We start from the raw sequence: 23,416 nt of genomic DNA on the forward strand, positions 1-23,416 counted from the left end.
AGGAGAGAGGCCTGTCTCTCGCCACCAACCATTCTATTTTTAGACGTCTTCGCATCCTCATTTTATTGAACATCCTTATTCTACATCGTTTTTCTGTTTGTTCTGAAGTGTTTTCTCTCTGAATAAACAGAGTTTTTCTTTCTACTACACAATAGGCAGTCCCTGGTTTATGACGGGTCCAGCTTACGACGTTCCGAGGTTACGATGCTTTTCAAATATATTGATCAGAAATTATTTCCCAGTTTACGACGCATCGTACGCCAATCCAACGGAAGAAATATGGCTCCAAAATGGCAGAATAATCAAAATTTGGAGATTTTTTTTATGATAAACTCAATACAAATGCAGTTTACATTGTTTTTAATACACCCAAAGCATTAAAAGTAAGGTTTTCTTAGGATTTTTGACAATTTTCGATGATTTTCGGTTCACGACACGGCGTAAAAACAGAACCCATGTCGTAAACCAGGGACTGTACTTGGAATGTTGTACTGTTTTAGTCTTTCAGATGACGTAGAGATTGAGAGACATCGAGACGGAGGAGTGTTCTCTTGCTACAGTGTTGTGGTTTTGTAACAGTTGTATGAGACCTCTGCTTGCCTTCCAGCATGGATCCCCCTCTCTCTTGACACGAGGAAGAAGCAGAAGTTGACGTTGCAGGACCTTTAGACAGAGTTTCTGATTTCGACAAGTCTCCAAGACCAGTAGCTGTTCTGTCTACAGTTCTTGCGCTGTCTCGGGGGAGGGTCAGGCATCTACACTCCCTCCCCTCTCGTTCCTGTTTTGAAGGATCATAAGTCCCAGGAAGCTTTCCTTGATGAAGTTCCTTCGCCTCCCTCGCTCTTTTTGTCAGCTTGTGCTGTATTGCAGTTTCTCTGTCTTCTTTCTTCCCTTCTAGAGACGGGTGGAAGGATACATTGTGACTGGAGGAAGACGACTCACCGTTAGAGCTGCAGCCAATGAACCGTGTTCAGCCATTCATGTCAGTTAGGGTATGTGCACTTCATTGCTGTGTGTCATAGCTTCAAGAGGTACTTCACCCCCCACCCCCCCACCCCCACGCCAGCTTTTGCCATTGGATTTGCAGGTCGAGCCTTCTCCTTCGATGTTGGATTTGCAGAAGCCGAGTCTTCTTCGTCTTTGCTGTAGGCCACAACTGTGTCTTCCCCAGACGTACCTCTCCCTGCCAGGGTACTTTCTAGCATACTAGCACTTCTCTTCCCTGCATTTTCCTTCAAGAACAGTTCCTGGTTCCCGTTTTCAGCGATGCCACTGCAGTTTTGGACTCTAAGCTGAAGGTGCGCTCTCCAAGGAAGAAGAATTCACTGTGGTGCAATGTTGCACAACCTTGTTTTTGCTTCACATTGTACGAGGAACAAGAGAGAGACCCGGGGTAGGCAGATATAGCCTTGCCCTTGCCACAATGTTACACGGCCATGCCTTTTTTTGACGTTAGTGCAGTTTCCAATCATCCTTAGCCAAAGAGCCACCTGCAAAGATAAAAATGCATGTCCGTGCAGATGTTGCATTGCCGTGTCCTTTCTACAATTGTTACATGACCGAGATACAACTCTCTTTGGTAGTTTTCACTGTTTTCTTCCGTCCCCTGTCTATGGATATGGACTTGGAGTTTCTTATATTTAGCCTAAGTGAGTGTCAAGTATGTGGATGTTTCTTCATTCCTTCACATTCCTGCTCAAAAATGTGGCCACGGCAGGGCACATCCGGGGCTGTGCCCATCCACATTCATGTAGAGGTGTAGAGAAGAACAAGACAACTCTTCTGAGAGTTTTTTCCCCTGTCCATGTGAAGGTTTCGTAGTGGATGGATCAATCTTCAGAGAATTTTTCTTACCACAACGATTGCGTGGATGGTTGGCTGACATCCGTGGGACATCTGTAATAGCCCCCATGTTCACAAGGTTGCAATCAAGATCAACATCTCAATGGCTCTGTGGGGCTGCACCTCCGCTCTGCCTTTTAAGAGAAGTCCCCAGGTGACGGGTATTTAGAAATCATTCATAGATCTATCTTTTCTCGACCCGTTTCAACTGCCTTGGTTCAAGACAGAAACTACATGCCCCGTGCTTGCAACCATCAAGGAGTCACACATGATTCCTTCGTTGGGTTCATTCCCGGGGAGACTTCGTACCTCTTCAGAGCGGACAGCTCCATGCCTAAGTGTTGTATGCTTCTGACCTTTATACAAGTTTTTCATTTGACTCTCCACCTTGGCTTTGACTAGGGCACCTTTGTTCAGGGTACATCTCCTGATGTTCAAGAGTCTCTAGGACAGACAGACTTCTTGGTTTTGGTCGCAGCCTGGAGTTACATGTTCCCGAGAAGTCAGAACTCTCACCCAAGCAAGAATAGTATCTGCAAGGCTAACAGATACAGCAACAAGGTTGTCCTTGTCTTGGCAGGGGCAACCACCCAGCAGTTGCAAGCCCTGATTGATTACCCGTCACAACCGGGGAGGTCGGTTCTTCATGGGCAGTCTCTCCTCCTCCATTCATTTCATGCAGATTGAAGGGGTTCTGGTCTTCGAGGTTTCCCCATTCCTTCCCTTCCTCTCTGAGAGAGGTCAGACGGGACTAAGCCTAATGGTTAAACGATATCTCCTTGGAGTGTTGTTACACACTTCCCCTGCAGAGATGCTTCATGCCTCAAGGCATCAACCGGAAGGCAGTCACCTGCACTTCAAGAAAGTTAAGTGTACCTTAGTTTCACCAGACCACCGAGCTGATTAACAGCTCTCCTAGGGCTAGCCCGAAGGATTAGACTTATTTTACGTGACTAACAACCAGTTGGTTACCTAGCAACAGGACCTACAGCTTATTGTGGAATCCGAACCACATACTGAGAAATGAATTTCTATCACAAGAAATAAATTCCTCTAATTCTTCATTGGCCGGCCGGAGAATCGAACGTGGGCTCAGCAGAGTGCTAGCCGAGAACTATACCGACCCGTCCAATGAGGAGCTACAAGAGGTTAGGTTAGGTTTGGTATTTAACCTAACTTAGCCTATCCTAATTAATTCTAGCCCAACTTTACCAAACCTGCACTTCAATATCCGGAACTAGGGACTAGGTTGGGTTAGGTAATGTTGGGTACTTAACCCAACCTAGCCTAACCTGACTTAATCTGCACCTCAATAACCTGGATCTTCTTAGCTCTCCAAGTCTCAGGATCTGAGGATCAGCGTTCTATGGTGCTGTTAAGGAATGGTACCACAGTAGCTCCTTAGTCAACAAGGGGGAGGGGGGTTGGTGTCCTATCATCTCCTCAATTTACAGTGTGGGTGCACAGGTTTGCAGTAGCAAGTTCAGCACAGCAGTCAACCAGACAGTTTCCAGGATGATGGATGTATGACAGACAAGCTTGGTCACTAGGTCGGTGTTAGTGACAATTGGTCTGGACACCTTGATGCTTCAAAGAATTTTTCGATCTAGGAGGACGGTCGGGTTAGTCCTTCAATATCAACATACCGAGAGCTGTTACTGTTTAGCTCTGTCTTTACTGACTTTGGGCCTAACAGCCATCAACCATACCACATTGAAAACATCGCTTCTCGTCCAGTCAGCAAAGTTTAGCAATGATTGGGTCTTCTCAGTACTTGGATAGGTGACTTCCTGGGAACACTGGGTGCTGTTGACGGCTAGGAGACGTCTTTCACATCCATGGTTAGAAATGTTGGGGCTAGTCAGTACTTGGATAAGTGACCTCCTAGGAACTCCAGCTACTGTTGGCGTCTGGGAGACATCTTTTGCATCCACGATTCAAGTCTTGGGCTGACGACTTCCTGTCGTTCTGCGTGATTGGTTGGTAAATCAGCAGTGTATGACCATTCTATTTCTAAGGACCCTAAAAGCTACCAAGTACCTGAAGGCCTTTTGCATTACCTCTTTAGACTTCACCTCCAAACTAAGTGCTGACAACTTGTTTTTGGTTCCGACTAAGCCAAGAAGTGGTGTCTAGGAGCTCCATTTCTTTTGACTTTATGTATAATCAGACGTTTTTATTCTACAGCTGGCATGGTGGACAGTACGTTCCGGGTGAGACTTCATAATGTCAGGGGCATTGGTCTGCCCTTTTAGCATTCAGGAAGAAACTGTCGGACAAGTACTTAGAACAGGAATGCAATCACAACAGACCAAATTCGCCTCCTTTTTACCTTCAGGACGTTGCCCATAGATCCTCGGACTCTGTTTCCTTGGATTCTGTGGTGGCTGCTCAGTAGTCATGTAGATCACCCAGCTCTTGAGGACAGGTAGCATCTTGCCTAAGGTGTACAGCTGCAAAAGTGGGGATCCTACCGTCTCTTTTATACCCTTCTAAGGGACGGTTAGCAAACTGTGGAGTGCTGGACAGGCTTGCATGCAGGTGTTCTAGATGACTGAGTATCCTGTCTATAATGTAGCTCTTTATGGATTAATAGATGCAACTCATACCCTCTCTCTAGCAAGGGGAGAGAGAGACTAACAATGAACAGACCCATTGGTTATCTTCAGCTTTATTGTTCCCGACAGTATGGGTTCACTCAAGCCTATTTTCAAATCAATGATGTTACCTTCCATTTATTCAAAGGCCCACAAGCCTGGCAGTTGAACATCACACGGCCAGCATATCAAAGGCATTGGTCTCCTTCCTTTGATCTTACATGACCAGAAAAGGGGCCCCAGGTGAGGCGAACTACCAGTCAGTTCAGAGATTTGCTCAGAATCCTCCCACCAAGGAGTAAGTCTCCCATATGTGAAGACTGAGGGTTTGTATACATGTAGGAACAAATGACAAATTTTTTAAGTAATTTTTATTTTTCATAGCATACAAACCTGAGGTCTTTACATAAATGGCCCACATCTAGCTACCCCTCATTCTGCTTCCTGGGCCAAAAGGTAAAGTGAATGCATACCATCTGGATGGAGGGGATTCCTCCCCTTCCGTCAGTAGCCAGCTACCAATATCCACCTTGTTTTAAGTTAAACAGCCAGCTCCAGTTTGCGCTGAAAGAAAATCCCATATGTAAAGACCTCAGGTTTGTATGTTAGGAAAAATACAAATTACTTTTAAAATTTGTCATTTTGCAATGTCTTAAAAATTTGTCATTTTGCAATGTCTTGGATTAATGCTTTGCTTTGTAGTCCTCTGAACTAGAAGAGTGGGTAGAAGATTGCAGTGGATGGGAAGGTGAAGCTGAAGAAGAAGCAGACCTAGATTTGGCATTGCAAGAGAAAAGACAACAAGAAAGAGAACAGCGAAGATTAGAACAACAGAGACGGAAGGCAGAGAAAGATGCTCAGAGAACAAACAAACTTGCAGCTTCCAAAATTAGCACAAAGCTTTCATAGGGCCAAGAATGATACATATGACTGAAGTAATGATTTAGCTTGTAATTCCATTTCTGAAACAAATTTTTTTTTATCATGCATATTTACCATATACTATATCCTGTGCACTAATTTTAAGATATTAATAAAGCCTGGTGATTGTTATGTATGTTTGCTTTAAAATTCTATAATAAAATATATGGAAAGATTTACATGGAACCTGCACTACTACTTTGTTACCCCAATATCTGAAAATGTGATAAAAAAACATGTTTGTTCCTTTGGAAATACAAACCTTCACCTCTTATGTAGGAGCACTGCTCATCATGACCTGGAAATATTATTGAAACTTGGTAACATGGTGGTTAATTTGAGATAGGTGGGTGAGTTAGGGGTTAACTCCTCACCTGCTATAAGTCGGCACTTTATCTTCAGCTGCAACCGAGTAAGACATCTTGCTGTGCTCTGGCTGATCATTAAGTTGCAGCTTCTTTCATCTTTTATTGTATATCTGGTATTTGTGTATTTTGTTCAACATGGATCTCAATAAGCATGAGCAATGAGAGGTGTCAAGGACTTCAGAGGGTGTTTGGTCTCTTTATGTGCTTGGTGTCATTGTAACCAGTTTTGTTCGTCTTATGTGGTAGGTCCTGTGAGGAATGTGCTGGCTGGTCTCATTTTTCATGAAGAGGTTTGGCAACAGATGAGGAAGGCCAAAAGATGTTCACTGGTTTTTTCAAAAAGGATTACTCCACATTAAATACGCTGAATCTTCACTCCTTCCTCCCAGACTTCCCGCGCCCCTTCCCCTTCTTCTGATTATTCTCTGGATTGCAGGGGGTGTAGGATAGGCAACCAGCCCACTCTCCTCAAGTAAGACTGCAGCGTGTTCATGGTTTACCACAGCCTTGGAATTATCATAATTGGGAGATGTCATATTTTGTGCCCAAGCTGCAGGCAAATACAGGCTTGCTGATATTCATTGAAGCATAGAAAGTTTTTGTTAAGGCTCTCATTTCAACAAGTTTAAGTGAAAGAAACCAGCTCAGCTTTGGTAGGCCATTCTTGATCACCTGTCATCCTTGCAGAGGCTTGTGCCTTTTAGGCACCTCCACCAATGTTCACTTCATCGAGAGGGGAACAGTTGCCTAGTCCTAGCAAGAGCTCATGAAGCCAAGGGCACTGACCCATCCCCCCAGCCATTTTGAGAAACTTTGCAATTTCACAGGTAATGAGGGTATGTCTGGTGAAACAGACCACCTTTATTGCATGGATGTCACCCACAAATCCTTGGACATTTCCTCAGGACTTGTGTTGCCTGTGGTCTCCAAGCTCCTCTCAGACAAAAAAAAGCATCTTTCTCTGCATGGCAGCAATTAGCCTGAGTACATGCTGGATGGGCAAAGATACAGGTAGACTTCACAATCTGTCATCCCATCTTGGAGCTTCAAATCATATGTGACTCCCTAGGATGAGAGTTCATATACATTTTACTCAGAACAAATACCAAAATTTTAAGTAATCTGTATATTTTCTAGGTATACAACTCAAGCCTTTTATCACAATCTCGTCCCAATCACCCCACATCGCCCCTGATGCTGATGGAAAAAGTGCCAGCTTAAAGCAGGAGAGTGGTGTTTCCCCTTAACCTGCCTGCAATTAACCACCTTATTACAAAATTCCAACAACTGTTTCCAGCTTGCACTGAGCTAAGAAAAATACAAATTACTTTAAAAAATGGGTATATATTCAACAAGTGTCACTACAGCTATTAACATACTATCTTACAAAGTTATCACTACATATATAATCTCAAATGATGAGGTTCTTGTTTTAACTTTGCTTCACAATGAACATGAAGGTTGTGACTTTAAGGTTTCAAAGGCATTGATGTGACTCAGACCTTGCAACATCAAGTCAATGTTAGAAAGATTTGATGTCACATTGTTAAAGGCTGCATTAGCTGTGAGGGTTGACGTCTGAGCAGCTGGGACAGAGGTAATAAGGTTAGCCATATGGGAAGTCTTCTTCACTAATGGTTCTTGAAAGGCTTTTGACAAGTTCCTCTCCAAAGATGTATTTGTTTCCCCTGAAAAAATTACAATACCACTATTAACACAAAATACTTTTATACATGCTTTCAAGTCTTATACATTACCAAATGTCAAACATTCTTCTGTAATAAAACAAAAAAGCACCTTTCTTTCTTCACAAAATTTAAAAATTGCATTTATTGTGATTAAACTTTTTCTTTACATATGGGTACTGAAACTTAATAAAGCAGAAAGTGAAATCCACAACATAAAACAATTGAATCATAATTCAGAGGCTGAACTGGACTATTAACGTCTGATCATTCAAGTGTGGTTGTAAAGAATGTTTAAAGGTGGTACAGTATTCCAATACATAATATAAAATTTCTGAGACAATACTGAATCTTAATTTCAGTCCATCCATGACAAACCTATTATTTTATCAATGACTAGTTCAGGGGGAAGAGACATAAGTACCATCTTGGTAATTAATCCATTGGCCTTTTTCACTGGGTCTGGACAACAGCTGTAAGGTTTTCCTCTCTTATTACAATAATTTTGAGTAAAAGCTGTTTCAACTGCTTTTTGTATCAGGATATTTTTTTTTATTTTATTTCCCTTCTGAACATACAGGATGAAATCCTCACCCTTCCCTCCACTACCAACAAAAATTGTCCCCCCCCTCCAAGACCTAATACTTACCTGAGAACTTCTCTCTCTCTCTCTCTCTCAGCCAATGATTAATATGCCTACACTTCCATCCAAATTCCATGCTATAACAAAATCTGTGTACTGTATCCTCCCTTGTAAATCACTGTGAACTGAAGAGGAGATGAGGTTTACCCTACTCAAGGCATTCTTGTAAAGTATGTGAACTTTAAACAGTTAATTTTATATTTGCCTCACCTTGTGGCAGAATTTAAAAAAACACAAAAACAATACACAACACAGATACACAGAACATATAACCACATACAATACTCACTCTGATCCTCGGTTGCTGGGAGATGGATGAAGGTGTCCACGGTCGCCAACACAGTAGACAAAATTACACAAACAAAACCGAAAAACAGACTTTCAACCAAAAAAAACGAGCAAAAAGAAAGAGACACATGCACAGACAACAATGACATCCAACAGAAAACACACGACTCACGAAACATACAATAATCCACCATCAATGTCCGCCTTGCACAGAACTCAGCTCAAGACTCACTCAAAACCGAAAAAAAACTCCCTCGACATTTGCACAGACAGACAGCACCGTAAACAAACTCGAACTAAAGACCCTCATCCCTCTTCCAACAACCGAAACACTCATTAACGACAAACGCTTCTCTCTCTCTCTCTCAAAACTATCTTAACAAAACATCTTAACGGCAAAACTCTCTCTCTCTCTCTCTCTCTCTCTCTCTCTCTCTCTCTCTCTCTCTCTCTCTCTCTCTCTCTCTCTCAGAACGTTGGGAAATGCTACACAAAAACTCATTCATCCCTCCACAATTCTCCCCCTTTAGCATTTTCCAACCAACACTTTTCACACTACATTCAAATTGCCTTACGCAACACCCACGGATGCTCACTAGCAGGTCCTTTAGAACGCAGCGTTTGGGCACGCATAATCATTCTCTCAGACTCGCTCTCTCTTCCAGCAACATTCAGATTTACATTTTCTCCTCCATTCTCTCTCAGATTCACGCTATCTTCTTCACTATTACCACTCTCAATTTCATCCACAATCTCATCTATACCCTCTAACTTGTTCCCAAATACCTCCCCAGTTCTTCAACTAACCCATCCCATTCGCTCATTGACCTTTCCAATTCTTGCAACGATTCATTCATGCTTTCAATCACTTGTCTATCACTGCTACGCTCTCTTACTCTTACACTTTCGCTCACCTCCAACCACTCACTCACCCCTACGTTCAGTCAACTCAGTTATATCAAACCCGCATATGCTGTACGTTCTATTCATACCATCCCATTCATCCGTATTACACGCTTTATCACTCATTTTCACTTTGGCACTCACACCTGTATCACACAACTTACGATCATTCCATTCACTTACGTTCTTCCCTTTCTTACGTTTCCTACCATACTCTATCAAAACCAATTGCTGATCCTCCATACACAAGCTCTCACGCACATGCATCACACGCACCGCTTGCATCCTGGAGGATCCACCCATTGGAACCCCCTTCACACTCAGTTTCCCGAATTCGCTGTCACAGTCACCCTCTTTCATCTACATACACTTGATACATGCCCTTCCATTCCACATTCGACACACTTCGCTCTCGGTTCTGAACACATTCTCGCATAATGCCCATTCTTACCACAGTTGCCACATATTACATTCACTCGGGTACCCCTACAACCATTAGCAATATGACCCACCTGTCCGCACCTGTAGCATTTAACCCCTATCTTTCGACACTCACTTGCAAATGTCACGATTGTCCACACGAAACACGCTCCTAGAGCCCACCTACACTCATTCTTTGTATTTCCTTCCTTTCCACATCTAAAACACTTCGCTCGACTTCCACTCACCGACCTTCCCTTTGTACACTACTATTCCTAACCCGTCCAACCCGTTGTTCCCTTACAAACCCACCATTCATCCTCACTGGCACCTCCACATTACTTGCTCTTACACTCCTATACTCCTATCTATTACACTATCGGCCATTCTCATTGGGGCCCTCAACACTGCATCCCTAAAGCTTCCAAACTCTGGCACTCTCTCATCTACCCCAGCCCTTACACTCACACTTCTGCTCTCTTTTATAACCCTGTCAAGCTCATAATCCTCTACAATTTCCAAAATTTCTCCCCAAGTCAACCTTTCACTCGTCCATCTTTTCTTCTCCTTCCGCTTCAAGTTCACAAATTCTCTAACTCCATCTGGCACTGTCCCTAACAACTTCCGTACTAACTCCTTACATTCATCTATCCCATCATCCCCAAACTTCTTCCTTGCCAACGTCTCCAGCCTACAAGCATACAGTGACAAGGTTTCCCCAGCTTTCATTCTTGCCTCATCAAATTCATTCTTCCTCTTATACTTAACACTCGCTTTCATACGCCTCGCTTGCTCAACTAGTCTAGCTTTCACCTTGTCATACTCAACATCTCCCACACTCATAATAACCCTATACATATCAAGCAAAACCCAGTCAAATATTCTCCTAATTCTCGTGCCCACACTCTCTTACTCTCCCCATACTTATCCTGACAAAACCTTTCATACTCCCTAAAGAAATCATGCACATCCCTACTTCCATACTCATTATACCTTTCACACCGGGTACCTCCCTCACATACATAGCCTTTCTCACTTCTTTCTCACTTTCACTCTCACTTTCGCTACTTTCACTTTGTCCTTTCATACCCTCTTCCGAATACAAAGAGTCCAATTCTGCACTTACATTCATCTTACTCATTACACTCTTCTTCTTCCTCTTTTTATCCACTTTTATCCATTCACCTCCATCCACCTCACTATCACTAGTATCTTCACCCTCTCCCTTCTTTCCTGCCTTTCCCACTTCCTTGCCCTTCTTACCAGTTTCCTTTCCTTTCCCTTCTTCCCTTTTTCTTCCCTGACTTATCCTTACCTTCCCTCTGTTCCTTCCCTTGCTTTTCATTCCCTTTTCCTTACCCTGTCTCTCATTCTCTCGTTTCTTCCTATTCCCACATCACTTTCATCACTCACGCTTCCATTCACTTCTTCCTCCTTTTCTTTCTCTCTTGCCCCTTCATGCATTCCAGAGGACCTGCCTCCAACAGCCCCTTCTCCAAAAACACCCTTGAACATACCTTTCACCATTTCTTCCACACTTTTCATCATTCCCTCCAACTTTTTATCCACCCTCTCTTCCATTCTCTCTTCTGACTCTTTCATCTCCCCTTTCATTTCTTCTTTTGCACTCCTTAGCATTCCCCATCTCCTCCAACTGACTCCTCAACTCCTCATTCTCACCCCTCAGCCTCCCATTCTCCTCTCTTGCCAGCCGCAACTCCTCTCTCAACCTCACCAGTTCCTCTTCCATCCTTTCCTCCAGTCACACTACCAGCCACCAATCTTAATTGCAGCTGCAACATCAGCTGCCCCACGTTGGGCACCAAATATAATGTGGTGGAATTTAAAAAACACAAAAACAATACACAACACATACACAGAACATATAACCACATACAATACTCACTCTGATCCTCGGTTGCTGGGAGATGGATGAAGGTGTCCACGGTCGCCAACACAGTAGACAAAATTACACAAACAAACCGAAAAACAGACTTTCAACCAAAAAAAAACAAGCAAAAAGAAAGAGACACATGCATAGACAACAATGACATCCAACAGAAAACACACGACTCACGAAACATACAATAATCCACCATCAATGTCCGCCTTGCACAGAACTCGGCTCAAGACTCACTCAAAACCGAAAAAAACTCCCTCGACATTTGCACAGACAGACAGCACCGTAAACAAACTCGAACTGAAGACCCTCATCCCTCTTCCAACAACAGAAACACTCATTAACGACAACTACACACACACACACACTCTCTCAAAATTTACGTTACTTTACAAAACTATCTTAACGGCAAACTAAAACACTCTCTAACCCTTACACGATTAGGTCAACAGCAGTCTCTGAAGCCCTTCACCTAACCTCATGTTGTCCTCCAACTTTTCATCATTATTCATCTCTCCTTAGTTTTATGTTGCTAATGTAAGGTTTGAAACAGCTGTTTCCCACAAAGGCTCTCCAGGGATGTGAACCCCTGTATCTTCAAGCAGGAGATGCTAGCTGCGCTGAAAGCTTTAGTCACATATAAACACTGGCAACAAGGCTAGCTAGTTCTGATTATCCACGTATCATGACAAGGACAGTGGAAGTTCACCATTCCATAACCAATGAAATAGGCAATACAATAATCCCTCGATTATCCAGATCTTCATTATCCAGAAGTTGACATTATCCAACACACCCGGACCAGGGACCAAAGCCCAAAGGCATATGATAAATGTAAATTTCAAAAAATTTGAACTGCTCTCCACTGGTTGGCAATGCTGCGTGACCTCTGGGAAATGTTGGTAACACTGCTTACACTCATAAACAGACTGAGAAAGGGTTTTGGGGTGGGGGAGGCCTGGAGAACTTTCCAAGGTGGGGGGGGGGGTAGGTCAGATGGCTGAGTGCATGGCAGAGAAGGGGCAGAAAGGTTGTGTAGAGGAACTGACTCAGAGAAGGGGTTGATTTGGAAGGTGAGTGGAGCTGGGGAGAAGTTTCCCTGGCTGTGACGGGGTGAGGATGCAGTACTGGATGGGTGAAGAGGGCTAGGTAGGTATTTGACTTACACCAGAGCTTGTTTTGTTGCATGTTTTTATGATTTTTCCACATTTTATTAAAGGATATGTACAGTACTGTACTGTAACAAAGCATGTAAAAAGGAAGAAAAGATATGGTATAGAGAGAGAGAACAATAACAGGAGTATCACGTAAGCTGAAGCCTATAACACACACCCCTTCCCTTTTTTCATTATTTTATGCTACTCTTGTTTTTATTTTTGCTATATTTTTCTCATTTTTATTTTCACTATTTTCTCATTTTTTAAATTTTTACAACCCAAAAGATAAATATAATTGTGTTTATCTTTTAGATTTCTGTTTATCCTTTGTTTTGGGTAATGCCATCAAAACTCAAGTTACAAATAGCACAATATGTTGCCAACATCTACAAATTTGAATTTTAAAATATTTTTAATTAGAGGTGAAATATCAACAGTGATTATATATTCTCAGGTATACTGTTATGATATGAAATATCAACAGTGATTATAAATATTCTCATGTATACTGTTATGATATGTGTGATAATCATATGATATGTGAGATAATCAAACTTAGGGTCAACTAAACTTGTAGTGAAATACTCTACAGTAAATCAAGCAAAACAAAAATGACAACACTTGATACTACACTAAGAAACACACACAATATGTAAAGATGGTGACGTTAACATTGATGAAATACCACGTACAGTAGATGTAAATACACACAGACACACAGGCATACAAGTAAAACTTCTGTGATATTATGAGGTGAAATGAAAAATCATTAACTCCAATAAAACAGAAAATTATAAACTACTTTTTAGTAGTGTTCTTAAAATGAATCTGCTTTGGACAGTCATCACTGAGAAATGTCATATGTACTAAAGATGTAAACACACAGTGTTTTAAACAAATACAGTTTCCATTATAGGGCAAAATGAGTAAAGCAAATGAAATATGCCATATATACATACTTGTGTATCATTCGATCTCGTGTATCATGCGACCCTTGAAATTTTGTCCCCTAAACATGATTTCATCATATACATATCTCATGTATCACGTGAGTTGCATTTTCAATGACCCACATAAAACTAGGCTAACCTCTGTTCCTCAGTAACCCATCTTTTTGTTAAATAAATGATAGCAAAAAATAAAAATAATTTTTATTTACTAAACAAATTTTTAGTAGATCATACTGTACTAGGCTATGCTTGTTCAGCGAATTTCATTTTTGGTAGATTGTACTTAGACAAAGATTATGAAACTTTAGGTTTATGTAACAATTGAGCCTTTCAGTTGAGAAACATGCCAAGCGCCATCTTGTGCCAAAGTATTTTTAATTTAATTTATTATATTTTAAAAATGGCACTTGGCATGCTTCTCAACTGAAAAGCTCAATTCATAACCATCTCTTATGATTAACAACCACTTGCTATACTGCATGATCACTGCTTACTAAAGAACTGACATAAACAACATCGAGTACAACAAAAACAAATGAATCAGGGAAGCAGCTTTTTTGCAATTTTGAGGAATTTTATTTTAAAGTATATAAGTTTGCCTTTGTATACGCACTGTACATTTACATACAAAAATAAAAATAATTCTAGCAATAATTTGTTTCTCTTAGCGACTAAAGAACAATTCTCCTGATTCTTTCAGTAGCAGGCTCAATACAGCATGCTGATTCTGAGACCATAAACGTTAGCCTACCTCCTACATAAATGCATATAGCAGATGATCAGTCTTTTTATACATATAACATGATAATAATAGTAAGTAAAATATCAGTTTCATTACCATTATCTCTATCCTAAATAGAGCTGAAATAGCCTATTTGACTAATGCAAATGGATACCCTTAAGTCTAACACCTAGCCTAGGCCAATAGTTCATACATACAGTATATACATTTTGTATCTCATATTTGGTAATACAATATAGTAACAACTGATAAGAAAGTTGCTGTATAAAAATACATTAATGGTGGTAAAACCATGACAGGCTGTTGGTAAACGTAGGTAGGCTACCTACCTACTGAACTGTGTGTTATTTATGAGAGTGTGATGGTTCTTGTTTATAAGCATATTGAGTATTTACATTTATGCAGTATTGACAAGGTTAGGTGAGGAAGGGTACGGAGTTGCCCTTGAATACACCTTCCAGGTCCACGGATGGAGTATCTTCCCATATGAAGGCAATTGCAAAGCCTTTCATTGGCATGTGAGAGCCAGACTCTGTTTACATCCTACAGTTGCAGTCTCAGGATTAGATCTACCACAGACGCAAGCTGTAACAGGTCCAGACTTCGTTCCAATTGTCATCAGGAAAAGCTGGGCTGTGCAAGGAATCTTCTCTGGTCCTTACTTATTCTGATTTGAGTGCTGCTGGGAAAGAGACAGCCAGTTGTGAAGAGTATCCCAACAAAGTTCTTGCCTCAGAAAATGTCTGCTAGATGTAAGGTGGGACGTGTTCCTAATTATTGGGACACCTTTGAGGACTCAAAGCAGCCACCAAAAATAGGTTTTTCTGTCAAAACCTGTTTTTTCTTGCATGAAACAAAAAAAATGGTTTTTTTGGAATCAATATATTTATTACAGAATTATATATATTTATTACAGAATTATATAAATACCCACTAAGTTGTGGGGAGGCTGGGTGGGGTGTACTGTAACAGCAAGTAAGTATCCAAATAATAAAGTTTATTATGAAAATTTATATAATATGGGGTGAACCTTACCTCCTGTTAAAAATAGCCGATTCCCACATTTAGAAGAGGATGGTGGGTAATGCAGCTAGACAAAATCTGCTAAGCCTGTCGCGGTAAAGGCTTCTTGCATGAAACCCAAAAGATTCTTACCTGATTTGGAATCCTTTCTGGATCTTACTGCTGCCAGAATGAAACAGAAGCAGCATGTGGGGAAACCTGTGCCTGGGTTCAAAAGCCCTATGAAACGACAGTCACTAAAAATAAATACCTTTATGATATACAGGTATGCTCCTATACAATATATGTACCTTCATACTCCCCTAAATATTAAAACCCAGGATTTAAAACAAAAAGCCTAAAAGATTGCTTTCTTTGTTTCAAGAAAAGACTACCCACTGCTAGTAGCGGACTAAGGGCTTTTCTGTTTTCAAGCATGATTCTGCATACTTAAAGTAGTGAGCGGCAAAAACCAAATTGCACTTCTGCACCACATTAATCCCATCCTCAAGCAAAAAATTGTCATAAAACTAAATGAAATTGCAACAGCTCTCACATTACGAATGTTTACCTTCAATAAAGGTAAAAGGTATGGAGCTAGTTCTCATCCACTAGCCTAATCAAATATGTCACAGAGAACCTTGTGTTCTTAGACAAAGACATTCTAGGTTTCTAAAACAACAAAACAAAAGGTTAACTTGGCCTCTTCCAGGCTTAACCCCTGACAAAGACATTCTAGGTATTATAAAACCAAAAAACAAAAGGTTAACTTTGTCTCCTCCAGGCTTAGCATTTGACAAAGACATTCTAGGTTTTCTAAAATCACAAAACAAAAGGTTAACTTTGCCTCTTCCAGGCTTAACCTTTGACAAATAGATTCTAGGTTTTCTAAACCCACAGAACAAAAGGTTAATTTTACCTACTCCAAGCTTAACCTTTGACAAAGATGTTCTAGGTTTCTAAACCCACAAAACAAAAGGTTAACTTTGACTCTTCCAGGCTTAACCTTTGACAACAGCACTCTAGGTTTTCTAAAACCACAAAACAAAAGGTCAACTTTGCCTCTTCCAGGCTTAACCTATCTAAGTAAATTTTAATTGCCCCAACAGGACAGTGAAGTGTTTCCTCTTCTCCCCCTCAGAGGTTAAATTGGAATTCTTACAGTTCTCGGGAAAAACTTAGCCTTAACATCATTCTCATCTCTAAGACAAGATAAAATTACCATCCCCTTTACAACAGCCTTAAGGAGAGTGCTTGCAATAAATTTACTTTTTAAACTGCCAACAGTGCTAAATAACAGAGTTTCATGGTAAATAATTCAATGGAACTCATTCCAGAAGCTCAAAAGAATCTGCAGATATAATTTAGATTCCCAAGAGATTGATACTGAGTTGTAGGGGCTTCACTCTCAACTGACCTCAACACCTTAAGGTGCTGATCATCAGCCTGATCTAACTGCGCATGACACAATACAGAGGAAAGCATGGAACGGTAACCTTGAAAGCAGACAGGGAAAAACTTACTATATCGAAGAAAGCAGAGAAACTTTGATGTCTAAAGGGGTACAGGTGCTTTAAATTCCTTCAGAATGGCACCCTGAGCAATACACAAACCACTGCTTCTGACACAAGGCCACAGTTGTTTTCCATTTGATTAAGGATAGAACCCATGATACCTTTGAAAATCACCTTATTGGGAGGAAATGGTTGAGCATCTCCAAACGGTCAAGTGCAAGATGAAGAAGTTAGTGGAAGTGCATGGAATTTAGTATTTTCAGTCGATTTCTCCTTACAGTAGAATAAGAGAGACATCTACCGAGAGCTAAAAAGTCAGAAAATCATTTGCTCTGAGGCTACTAAGAGTCATTGACCATTCTTGTACTTGAAATTTGCCCAATACTTCCTTAAGAGTAGATAAGGGAAAGGCCTATGAGTCTGAATCAGTCCAAACTTAAAGAAATGGATCCACTGCTCAAGCCTGAAGGCCCTCAAAAGAGTAATAACTGACTGGTCGTTCGTGTTCAACTGCATGCTAATAAATCCAAATTTGAGTGCTGCTCTAACCCCACAGTCACTGTCGAACCTGCAGATGTAATGGCCACTCTGTGGATAGTTTTGTTCTTCCTGAATCCTCAATCGGCAAAACCATTGTCCTTCCGCAGAATAAACTATCAAACTAATATCAGGTTGTTCATTTCACTAAAAGGAGCAATCTTTCCGCTATGACAAAGTTCCTGACCAGGGATAAACCTACTAGGAATCTTCAACGGCCTTTCCAGGTGTAGTGTTAACCATTCTATGGTGTACTGTGAGTCAGTGTAACGACACTTATCAAAATTCTTTGTTTTGTGATACAAGACAGAGGGAAAAAACAAAACCTGGATGTAGGTTTAAGAATAAAATAGTCAACTCTTAGTTTCAGGGTCTCTTATGCTGAGACTGTACTGTAATTGTGCCTGACATTCTGAAAATTTCTCTAGTGATGCCATGTTTCCTAACAGAGAGCCCTTACCGCATAGGAATCTTCCTTAAGGGCTAAAATTCTTTAAGAAGCAAGTGCCTATTTATCTTCTGACAGACAAGCCTGCACATTGCAAGTATTCCCACATCACCAGATAAGAATGTACTGAGGAGGAGTTAGGGAATTCGACTGAAAAGCATAGTGCAGAGACTGAGCCAGGTGAAGCAACAGATCCTTGGCCTTTGGAATACTGTTAACATAGCTGGCCAACTTGAACCAGTTGACTAAGTAAAATAAAAAAGAATTGCTCCTAAAAGTCAACACCATCCGCCTATGGGCAACACATCCCTGTGAATACTTACAGAGGCGCTGTCCACGAGCCAAAACAAAGCACCTTGAACAGCAATCCATACCTTCTCTGTAAATACACCTCGAAGGAACTTGCGTGACTGAAGATGTACTGGTAAGAGAAAAATGTCTCCCGAACATTCACCAAAACATCCGATTGTTCTTTTGGAAAGTCCCTAAAACCATCTGGAAAAACCAAAACACATGGGGACAGACACAAAGTTGTTCAGTCTCAACACGTCGAACACTGGGCGCCAATCTCCGATTGCTTATGGAGCCAGGAAAAAGACAGAGGTAAAATCCCAGTGAATTACTGCCACCTGTTCCATTTCATTCTCTCTAATTTACAACCTCCTACTGAAGAATAAGATACTTTAGGAGGAGGAGACTAAACCAGTGGAGGGGAACCTAAAAGGGATCATAACTCTCCTTCAGTGCCCCCACCACTTCAGGTACTGCTCCTAAGTCTCTCCAAGCATTCCAGGAGGCCTGCCATTGGCCATCTACCAGAGTCTGAGGGCTGAACTGATCCCTGAAAAGTACCAATATATCCTCCCTTATCTCCTTAAAGAGTTGGACTTAGAAGGCAACCCACAGGAGAAACCAAAACAGCTGCCATATCCTGTGCAGCACAAGCCTTTACTTCAAGAGAACATTCGCCTGCAGCTGGTTTGATTGCTTAAGTTAAAAACTTACACTCTTCCTTGCTAAACTCCTACTGGCACCAAAAACACTTGAAGCTAGCTCCACAAACTCCCTAAGCTGGTGCCACAAACACATTAAGCTAGCGCCTCAAGCTCTCCAAGCTGACGCAGAGAAGAGGCAATTATACTGAGCAAAAGTTCAATAAAAGATAAAAACTTCAACAATCTAAACAGACTCCGTTTCAGCATGTCCAAAGCACTTGTCAACTTGAATTCATCTCTTCAAAGGAAAGAAATAAAGAAAACTGAATCTTCGACCGAATGAGCGCCTGTATCATAAGGGGCTGCACTCCGCGACTTCATAAAAAACCAGAAGACAAGCCCCGACAGACTTAAAGGGCGCTTTGTGCGCCAGAGTACGAGAAAACTTACAAGATGCACTCTAACTGAAGGAGAAAGCTTGGGTTCTCTTTCTCCAAATACTTCAAGGGTGCCGAAATACTCAAAGACAACCAAGATCTATTCTCTATGTGGCCTTTTTCCTCAACTAAGTGAGGATACAGTGAAGTACAATGCTCCCACAAACACCAATCACACCAGAGGAGATTCCTCCGATTCAAACTCTTCTTCTGCCAGAGGGCGACAGCAGGTGACATGAGGAGACAGCTGGGGAGAGGAGGTGGCAGCTGGCGACAAGGTGACAGCAGCCTAGTACCTGCATCACATCCACGACTCAATGAAGGGGAGACAGGGAAAATCAGTCTGAAGCAACTCAGTTAACCCTTTAACGCCGAAGCCCTATTTTCAAAAACGTCTCCCGTATGCGGCCTGACCCGAGAGGTAGTGCAAGCGGAAAAAAGTTTTTTCAAAAAATCACGGCACGCTTAGTTTTCAAGATTAAGAGTTCATTTTTGGCTCCTTTTTTCTCATTGCCTGAAGTTTAGTATGCAATCATCAAAAATGAAAAAAAAATATCATTATCATATATAAATATTGGAATATATGACAGCGAAAAAAAAAAAAAATAGTATATAATTGTATACAAAATCGCTGTAAGGAAAATGGTTAAAGCTAATGAGTTAATTTTTTTAGTTGTATTGTACACTAAATTGCGATGATTTTGGTATATAACAGATTGTAAAACGATTAAAGCAACACAGAGAAAATATTATCACAAAATGATGCATGAATTCGTAACGCAGACGTAAAAAAGTTTTTTCAAAAATTCACCAAAAATCAAAATATTGTGCTAGAGACTTTCCAATTGTGCCAAAATGAAGGAAATTGATTGAATATTACTAGACTAAGTTTTTTAGCTTACAATTGCATTTTTAACCATTTCGATCGAGTTAAAGTTGACCGAAGGTTGATTTTTTCTATTTATCGTTATTTCGATGTAAATATTTAAAAACTGTGAAGAGCTAAAGGAATGATTTATTTTTTGTTGTATTCTACATGAAATTGCGCACATTTTGATGATAACACTTTATGTAATGAATATATGAAACGGCGAAAAAATTACGGCAAACTGACGCAAGAAATGACATGATTTTCAGCGGAGTCGGTGATGGGAGTTAACTATTTTTTCAAAAATTCACCAAAAATCTAAATATTGTGCTAGAGACTTACCGTTTGTTGCAAAATGAAGGTAAGTGATTGATTGTTACTCGAATGTAATAATTATGGCTTACGAATGCGTTTTTCGATCATTTCGGTCGAGTCAAAGTTGACCGAACGTTAAAATTTTGTCAGTTATCGTGATTTCGACGAAAATATTAAAAAACTGTGAAGAGCTAAAGGAATTATTTATTTTTGGTTGTATTCTGCATGAAATTGCACACATTTTGATGTATAACACTTTATGTAACGAATAATATGAAACGGCGAAAAAATTACGGCAAGCTGACGCAAGAAATGACAGGATTTTCAGCGGATTCATGAGCGGAGGAAATTATTTTTTCAAAAATTCACCAAAAATCTAAATATTGTGCTAGAGACTTTCCGTTTGTTGCAAAATGAAGGTAAATGATTGATTGTTACTCGAATGTAATAATTATGGCTTACGGATGCGTTTTTCGATCATTTCGGTCGAGTCAAAGTTGACCGAATGTTAAAATTTTGTCAGTTATCGTGATTTCGGTGAAAACATTAAAAAACTGTGAAGAGCTAAAGGAATGATTTATTTTTTGTTGTATTCTACATGAAATTGCGCACATTTTGATGTATAACTACTTGATGTAACAACAATAAAATAAAGGGCGCAAAAACTTACGAGAGGTGACAAACAAAGGAGGAGGAGCAGAACAAATACAAAAAAAAATTACCTTAATATTAGTTTATTACAAATTAGTTATTTACATATTTACAGTGAGTCAGATTCAGCAGGTTTAGTTTAATTTAAAATAATGAAATGAATATTACTACAAATGAATTAAACTTTTTTCAAAATTCAAGCAAAAATCAAATAAATTATTTGAGCAGCAAAAGACTTTCCATTTGTTGCAGAATGAGCAGCAAAACAATCTTAATAAATAAATGATTGATTGTTACTCAGGGAAATACTGATAATAATCTCCGCAGAGATAACACGATAGACCCAGCTATCAAGAAGGATGAAGGCAATCAGACGAACTCCTGTTTTCTATCACTGCAGGACAACTAAGACAGAGCCGACACGACAACCATCTCGTCCTCAAAGTTGACGTCCTCCTCCAGTATGTTGACAGAGCCGACACGGCAACCATTTGTCACGCCCTCCTTATCACGACGATGACAGAGCGACAAAATATTCAAAAAACTGTCCGCTGCTAAAGGAATGATTTATTTTTGTTGTATTCTAACCATGAAATTGCCCGCAGAATTTTGATGTATAACACTTTATGCCATTAACGAATAAGAAAACACAAAAACAACAAAAGGAGGCAAGGAAAAACAAACGATTGTTCCTAACAATAACACTTTATGTAACGAATAATATGAAACAGCGAAAAATTGACAAGCATTTTCAAGAAATGCCACAATTTTCAGCGGATTCACGGAGCTTAAGGAAAAATTTTTTCAAAAATTCACCAAAAATCTAAATATTGTGCTAGAGACTTTCCATTTGTTGCAGAATGAAGGTAAATGATTGATTGTTACTCGAATGTAATAATTATGGCTTACGGATGCGTTTTTTTATCGTTTCGGTCGAGTCAAAGTTGACCGAATGTTAAAATTTTGTCAGTTATCGTGATTTCTGCGAAAATATTAAAAAACTGTGAAGAGCTAAAGGAATGATTTATTTTTGTTGTATTCTAAATGAAATTGCGCACATTTTGATGTATAACACTTTATGTAACGAATAATATGAAACGGCATGAAAGCTGGCAAGAAAAATTTTTACGAAGCGGAGCGAAGGAAAACTTTTTTTTCAAAAATTCACCAAAAATCTGACAGGATTTTCCATTTGTTGCAGAATGAAGGTAAATGATTGATTGTTACTCGAATGTAATAATTAGCGGATGCGTTTTTTATTTTCAAAAACAAAGTTGAACGAATGTTAAAAAATTTCTAAATATTTTGTGAAGAGCTAAAGACTTTATTTTTGTTGTATTCTAAAATGAAATGACATTTTGATGTATAAACTTTATGTGAATAATATGAAAGGGCGAAAAAACCAGAATACGCAAGAAATGACAGGATTTTGCATATCCAAAAGAGAGCGGAGGAAATTTTTTTAAAAAATTAACCAAAATTCTATAGAGACTTTCCGTTTGTTGCAAAATGAAGGTATTGAATATCACCAGAATATGAGATATTTTATACCCAAAAGAGACCCAAGTAAAAAATTATATATATATATATATATATATATATATATATATATATATATATACACTACATATATACAGACATTCATACATAAACACATATAAATTATATTGTTTTTTACTTTGTTACAAAAACATAACTAAAAGGAATGGTTGTGAAAAACTTTGTTTTTGCATAAAACGAAATTATACAAAACAGCAATGAATACAGATATATAAAAACTTGTAATAAATATAAAACTAAAAATAAATTCAATGCAGAATACTCACTCGTAAATATAAAACTAAAAATAAATTCAATGCAGAATACTCACTCGTAAATATAAAACTAAAAAAAAAATAAATGCAGAATACTCACTCGTAATCCTGACTCTTCGTGCTGTTTCTTGTTTTCTCCCTCCTCCATTGAAGAGTCTTGCATTTTTTTCCTCCCGACATGACGGGCACAAGTGGAGGAGGAGACGCGCGCCCTTACTGCTGGTGGGCCGCCCTTCGCCGCGGCTCACTGCGCCCTCCGGTGTCGCTCGGGCAGGCGACTCCAATAAATAACCGCATTGTGGTACCTGCGGTTACACTCATCCAACCTGCAAAGTGCTACCTTGCAGGTGCGACCTGCACGCACCGGCTGTCTCTCCTCTTGCCATTCATATGGCACACCCGGCACCGTTTCTGTCTGCCCCCTTCGATGAGCTCCAGTGTGTGATCTCCTGGCTGCAGCCGACACACAGGGTCGGCTA

General features: G+C 40.1%; 2 protein-coding genes across 7 annotated transcripts in view; one reads left to right on the forward strand and one right to left on the reverse strand.

Annotated features, from left to right (window-relative positions):
• The window catches only part of LOC136847428 (receptor-binding cancer antigen expressed on SiSo cells), a 797,278-nt gene extending 791,732 nt beyond the window's left edge, over positions 1-5,546 (forward strand). For all 3 annotated transcript variants that reach the window (XM_067119100.1, XM_067119101.1, XM_067119099.1), the window contains one exon: positions 5,142-5,546. In XM_067119100.1, coding sequence (XP_066975201.1) covers positions 5,142-5,348 — 207 coding nt within the window. In that variant the 3' untranslated portion in view covers positions 5,349-5,546. The remainder of the gene's footprint in view (positions 1-5,141) is intronic.
• LOC136847429 (uncharacterized) overlaps positions 5,371-23,416 on the reverse strand; it is an 85,428-nt gene continuing 67,382 nt past the window's right edge. For all 4 annotated transcript variants that reach the window (XM_067119102.1, XM_067119105.1, XM_067119103.1 and 1 more), the window contains one exon: positions 5,371-7,416. In XM_067119102.1, the coding sequence (XP_066975203.1) occupies positions 7,172-7,416 (245 nt within the window). In that variant the 3' untranslated portion in view covers positions 5,371-7,171. The remainder of the gene's footprint in view (positions 7,417-23,416) is intronic.

This window comes from Macrobrachium rosenbergii, chromosome 16 (genome assembly GCF_040412425.1).
Source record: "Macrobrachium rosenbergii isolate ZJJX-2024 chromosome 16, ASM4041242v1, whole genome shotgun sequence".
Lineage (NCBI taxonomy): Eukaryota > Metazoa > Arthropoda > Malacostraca > Decapoda > Palaemonidae > Macrobrachium > Macrobrachium rosenbergii.